Source organism: Monopterus albus, unplaced genomic scaffold, assembly GCF_001952655.1.
Source record: "Monopterus albus unplaced genomic scaffold, M_albus_1.0 scaffold125.1, whole genome shotgun sequence".
Classification (NCBI taxonomy): Eukaryota; Metazoa; Chordata; class Actinopteri; order Synbranchiformes; family Synbranchidae; genus Monopterus; species Monopterus albus.
The window spans coordinates 1,154,597-1,160,958 of record NW_018128005.1 but is presented as its reverse complement, the minus strand read 5'-3'; the positions used below and the strand labels follow the sequence as shown (position 1 = coordinate 1,160,958).

At 41.2% G+C, this 6,362-nt stretch overlaps 1 protein-coding gene across 1 annotated transcript in view; it reads left to right on the top strand.

The window, feature by feature from the left end:
* Positions 1-6,362, top strand: part of LOC109967098 (nuclear receptor coactivator 2-like) — a 49,234-nt gene that overhangs the window by 21,931 nt on the left and 20,941 nt on the right. Inside the window, exons 3-4 of the mRNA XM_020612454.1 lie at positions 1,870-1,980; positions 2,607-2,779. Coding sequence (XP_020468110.1) covers positions 1,889-1,980; positions 2,607-2,779 — 265 coding nt within the window. The 5' untranslated portion in view covers positions 1,870-1,888. The remainder of the gene's footprint in view (positions 1-1,869; positions 1,981-2,606; positions 2,780-6,362) is intronic.

Sequence of the window (6,362 nt, the reverse complement as noted above, 5' to 3'; positions counted from 1 at the left end):
CTTTCCCTTCTACCCCTTTTCCTGCCTTCAGCTGCTCAGTATCAACCCCACAGACTGGCTGTTATGTAACAGTCAGGTGATGTGTTGGCCCACTGAAGGGCTTTGAAGGCCTCCTGCCCTGACAGATGCTGCTTCTTCCCTTCTAGACTCATCAGTGTGTGATTGTGTACCTAAGTAAAGGTTGATTGATTTTGTCGCATTCAAAAGCAAATAGTTCTTCAGTTTGTAATCTTGTCAGAAGGCAATCTATCAGTCTTTGTTTCCTGAACCTCTGTTTAGCAACCTGCTTATCTGAGAAAATGATCATGTTACAGTTGTATCAGAAGATTCTACATACAAATATTACTTTTTGGAGGTTTAAGGTTACAAAAAAAAAACAAACAAACATAACTGTCACAGATATTGATCAGACTGACCTCAGTGCAACTGACTTGTTAAACCCCTTTTAAGATGTGCATCCCTAGCCTAGGAGTTTGTTTGCTGTTTCATGTCTAGGCATCATGTCTGAACAAAGCCCTGAGTCGCAAAGTGTTATCAGCAATCTTACCTGGTCGGACCCAGTCAAATGGCTAGCCATGCTCTAACCAGCTACAGGGCTGAAGTGATGTGGTCAAATTACCAATAAGGGCTGCTTTGTTCTCGCTAACACCGCTACCTTTTGTTGAAACACTTAATACATCTCACAGTCCTTGAGTCCAAGAAGGGGAATCAAAGGGTCTTCAGCGTAGTTACATCAGTCAAAAGTGCCATGAAAATAGAGAAAGGTAAAACACTGTCAAACAGAAAATAAGATCTTGATTTACAATCAAATAATCTTTAGAAAAATAAATAATTGAAGAAAATCCTCTGTATAGGATGCTATACAACTATGAAAACTTACTCTATAGTGTCAAACCTCGCAGCTACAAATGCAAACACAACACGCAGTTGCTCGCATGAAAGCTACACTCTGTACTTGAGTATGAGGCTTGTAGATCTGGTAGAGCTCTGTTCATAAAATCCAACAGAGAGACACTGCGCTGACTGATGTTGTGCAAACAAGACGTCAGTGTTTGGTAGAAGGTCTCGCAGCATGAGGTGACCATATGGTAGAACATTCTCTGCCACCGAGTGTTTAATTTTAATATCTTGCCACCTACTATACTTTTATTCCTGTACAATACTTTCAAGATAACAAAAATATTACCAAGACAGTTTGGCTCTCAGCATTATGACTCTTGTTGAAGACATTGACTTAACTGCCAGAAATGGTCATGTAAGAGCAGTGTGAATGCCTACATGAATTAGCTATTTCTAACTGAAGTAATTATTGACACCTACTGTATTCCCACTGGGCCTCCCACATATTGCCTGTAGGCACATTACAATGGTACATTGTTTTCATGAGTCACGAGCACACTCCCTGTTTGATTATGCACCATTCAAACTGCTTGTGTACATCCTGATCACACTAATTCTTGTCTGTTTAGATTAGGTTTTTAATTTCCACAATGCTCACTTTAACTCATGCTGCATGGAGCCACGTCATTTAGACTAAAAGCATCCTCACAGTGACACTAGCTTTAGAAAAACGTGGAGATTTTGAATGATAAGCTTAATGTAAGTAGCCAAAGAACTTCTTGGCTTGCTGGATTTGTTAGTGTCTGAATATTATGACAGACACCTCTGGTAACTGATTTGCATTGTTCCAACAGGTCTGCAAACTACAGCACTTAATAGTGTTGCCTTCTAATCACTTAACATTGCTGTTTCAACATGGTGAAATATCGCCATGCATGTTATGTTTTAAAAGAACTGCCACCTCCGCTGATTATCCCTATTTATTTCTTTTTGGCTTAAAACTCCCCGCATCTCTCTTTTTGACTCTAGGTGCTGATATTTGCTGAAGATGAGTAGTGGGGGGGCGGACACCCCAGAGCCCCTCAGAGGGGGAGAGTCTCAGAAGAGGAAGGACTGTCATTCAGACCTCCTGGGGCCCAGGTGAAGACCTCCACCCACAGTCCACAGTATCAGTACATGCCACATTTGAACTGTGGAATTGGGCCCGGACATTGTCTAGTTTAGTATAATCAGAGTATGAAAAGCAAAAGAATATATGTATAAAGTCAAATATGCTTTTATTCAGGGAGTGAGGGAACAAGTGAGGAGGGGTAGAGAGATTGCTGAAATGAGTCAAAGCTCTCACAGGTCAATGGAGAAAAGTGCTGCTGTAGCATTTTTATAGGCAGCAGTTTATAAAAGGGCTAACAAGTTGCTGCGCTTTCATTGTCTGGAAGGATGTATGAAGGTTGTAGTGACAAAGTTGTGATGGGGACGCACTGAAGTTGTAGCTCAGGTTGTAGTGAGATTGTGTGGTACATTGACTCATGGTTTAAAAAAAAGACAATATTCACTGCACAAACTCATGCAAGGAAGGAAGTCTGTAGTCATTATGCCTATCAGCTGATGGCAAGACAAAGAATTGGAAAACAGCAAGTATTCAGCTTGTGCATGCAATAAAAGGAAGGATGGTTAGCTATATCGATACTGATCACCTTTTTAATTCTATGTACAGTTCATTCATTTGAACACATTTTGACAGTTTGTCTCCCCTACCTGTCTTGTAGCCCCAAGAGGAGCACTGAGAGGAGGAACCGGGAGCAGGAGAACAAGTACATCGAGGAGCTGGCAGAACTGATCTTCGCCAACATCAATGATATGGACGACCTCAATGTTAAGCCGGACAAATGTGCCATCCTCAAAGAAACAGTGAAGCAGATCAGACAGATCAAGGAGCAGGGTGAGGATCTGCTCTTGTTTTACACATAATAATAATAATAACCAAACCTGCATTCACACTATTGCATTGCATTAAAAATCCAAGACAACTTTGATGCCGTTTAAAAGGAGTAAGCACGATACAACCTTCAAAACACAAGGCTTCAGAAGTTGGAGACTGATATTGCCTTCAGACAGACAGTCTCAGTCTCTGCTTTGAAAGCTGCGCAGAACTAAATGGTTTCAGAACTAATTCCTTGTGGGTCTTTATTCATTTTCCTATATGAACAGAAGAGACTATTCTTGATAGAATTTCAGGGACTGTAACTACATATCCTGTTTTAATGTCTGTGTTTTCTGTAGTGTCAGATTCGCATGAAAACATGGAAATGTGCTGTAGGTGCAAACACTGAGAATGTTTTCTTAAGTATCAGTCTTCTCCTTTAGCAGAGCTGAGTTGAGCTGCGGATGGCTGTGAAAAGCAGGCCGTCTTCTAACCGGCAAGTTGGAGGTTCTAGTCTCGGTTTGCCCAGTCCATGTGTTGAAGTGTCCTTGAGCAAGATACTTAACCACCCATTAGATTTAGATTTTTGGGCTGCTCATTTGTTCTACATAAAAAGTGTGTGTGTGTGTGTGTGAGAGAACATGGCCTAATTTTACTGTGTGAACCAAGACAAAGCAGAATAAAAAATTCCAGCGACCAACTGAAAGAGACAAAATGTGACTGTGATGGCACCACCAGAGCTTGTTTTAACATGCATTAAACACCTAGTAGTGATCAGACGAGCACACACAATTCAAACTTGAATCTCTTCCAGTGAACTGACTAAATGCTGCTTTTGTTCTGTTTATCAGTTCCCACCCATCTGGGACCTACAGTGGCCTCCACAAACTGATGTGCTAAGAGTTAAAAGTACAGTATGTGAGTGTTGACACAGACTCTGTAATGCTCGTGTGTGTGTGTGATGGTGGTGAAGAGATGACTGAGCTGGAGCTGTTATGTAACGCTGACCGCCATGATGGGAGTCTGCAGAGGGAGGCAGGCAGAGCTCCCCTCAGCTTGGTCTCTCAGGCTCCCTACCTCCTGCTGGTCTACCCTCATCTCTTCCTCCCTTCCTTTCTTTTTCAGCTTCTCTCTCTCCTTCTCTCTGTCGTTCGCTTCTCTCCACTTTCCCCTTTTCTTCTACCTCCTTTCCATAAACCACCTTTTCATTCATTTCCTATACTTTCCTTTGTTTTCGCTCTTCACCTTTCTTCTCTACTTTTCTTTTTCCTATACATCTTTTGTCCTTGTTGTTTATTTCCTTTCTTTTCATCTTTTCTGTCTCTCCCTTTCCTGTGTCTTTCAACCTTCCTCAACTATCTTTGTTGGTTCCTTTTCCCCCCTTTTCTCTCCTCTTTCCTTTATATTCCTGTCGATCTTCCATATTTCCTCAATCATCTTAGTCCTTTTTAATTTATTTTTCATACTTTCTTTCCATGTCTTTCTTAGCCTCTTCTCTTCCTCTTCTTTTCTGTCTCCTCTATTCATTCACCCCAACCAGTCGAGTGGTTGGGTTTTCCTCACAACAGTGTAAGGTCCAGACCTGATTATGTAAAGTGCCCTGAGACAATTGTTGTTGTGAATTGGTGCTATACAAATAAACTGAATTGAATTCCTTTTTTCTGTCCAACTTTCATCCCTCATTAACAATCTTGGCTCTTTTTCTCTTTGCTTTCCTTTCCTCCCTTGCCTGCCTCCTTAATTCCTCCTAACCCTTGCTTTCTTTTTTCTCATTTCCTTTCCTCCTCTTTCTCTGCTTCTTTCTCCTCTCTCCTCTCCTTCCATCCTTCCTCTCTCCTCCTCTTTTCTCTTCTTTTTTCCTTCTGTATCACTCATTTTTTTTCATCCACCCTTCTCTTTTTGGTTCAACAGTCAGCCAGTTGGTGTCCACGTGTTGTAGCACTGTTTGTCTGAAAACAACAGCTGAAAAAGCACACACACACGCACACAGTTTGCCAGATCATCTTCAGAAACAGACTGTTGTTGCAGCTAAAGTGTTCATTTCATGAACTGGATCTCATAGGAAACTTATTGATTTCAGACATAATTTACACAGGAGTAAGATAACAACATGAAGAGAATCAGCAGCTTTGTTTTCTGCAACAAAAAGTCACCTGCTGAAACTCACAAGTTCTCAGGGAGCACACATACACAAAAGCAAATAGTACACTGCTTGTGTAATACTGTATGTGGTGGTCAAACATCTTCAGGTGGCAGGGTGTGTGTCTGCGTGCTTGGCCCACACATCCCATTCTCACTAACTGCAGAGTCAAATTGTATGTGTGTTGTGGGCGTTCTGTCAACTCATCAGTTTGTTGGAAAGAAATCCTTTCTAATTATAGTATCCAGTAGTAATGTAATGTTTTGTTTGTGTTTGGTCAGAAATTAAATCTGGAAAAAATGACAGTACAAAGTGCAAAATAAAAAACAGAACACAAGCCAGTGCTAGGTCATTGAACTGTATATGTAACTACAACCAGAGGTGAAATGCTTGTGAGAACATGTTTGTCTGCACAGCATGCGTTATTCCTGTCGTACACTGACAGCCTGCCCTGATTGTAGGCGTGTGACTGCAGATTATCTTCATTATTCTGATTATAATTAATCTTTTGTGTAAGTCACTTATTCAGATTGCTTGTTTATTCTGATCAGCAATTCACAATGCAGAGATTAAATTCACAATGATGTAAAATGATGAAAAACAGCAAATCTGTGCATTTTAAAAAATGGAAGAAGAGAATATTTGAATATTATTTATTTCTCTATAAATAACTTACTGTAAACGATAAGTCAATTATCAAGTGTTGGCAATTAATTTTCTGTCTTGATCGACTGATTTTTTTTTAGCAGTATCAGGGTGAACCCCAGCTCTCGCCCACATGTCCCTGTTACCCTGAACAAGGACAGCAAGTCTAGATGATCGATACTCTATCACCTGACTCTTTTGCTTTTTTGAGATGGTTTCAGTTCTTGTCAGCTCTCCTCACCTTTTTAGACGGTCATTGTGAAGTCCTTGCTGGTCACACTGAAAGTGCGGTTATGCTCGACACACTGGCCATGGTGCATACCAGCTGAGATGTCAGCACAGAGCCAGAACGGTTTATAATCGCGTTTGACTTGCTGCAGTCTTCTCCTAAATGATAGGTGTCGCTGCTGAGAAAGGCGCCGCAGTAGAAGAAGAAATCTAAACGACATCCATGCTGACCGTGTGCTGGCAGTTGTGACGTCATTTTTGGCACATGGGTGTGTTGAGGTGCATCGGTGGAAAAAAATTGTTTGAGCCAGTTTAAAACAAATGAGGGTTTAGGCTCTAAACCTTTAACACACAAATAATGTGAAATGCTTTGCATCATATTTCCAGTCCCCTTGCGACCCTCTTCAGGATAAGTGGTAGAGATAACGGATAGATGGATGGATTGCATCATAATGATTGATTAAAAAAAAAAGTGTACTGTGACTTTAATACCTGACATGACAGCCACACACAAACACGCAGTGACAGGGTGTAAGAGCTGAGGTCTCTGGTCCCACAGCCGGAATGTGTGGCCTAATGGGGCCATGG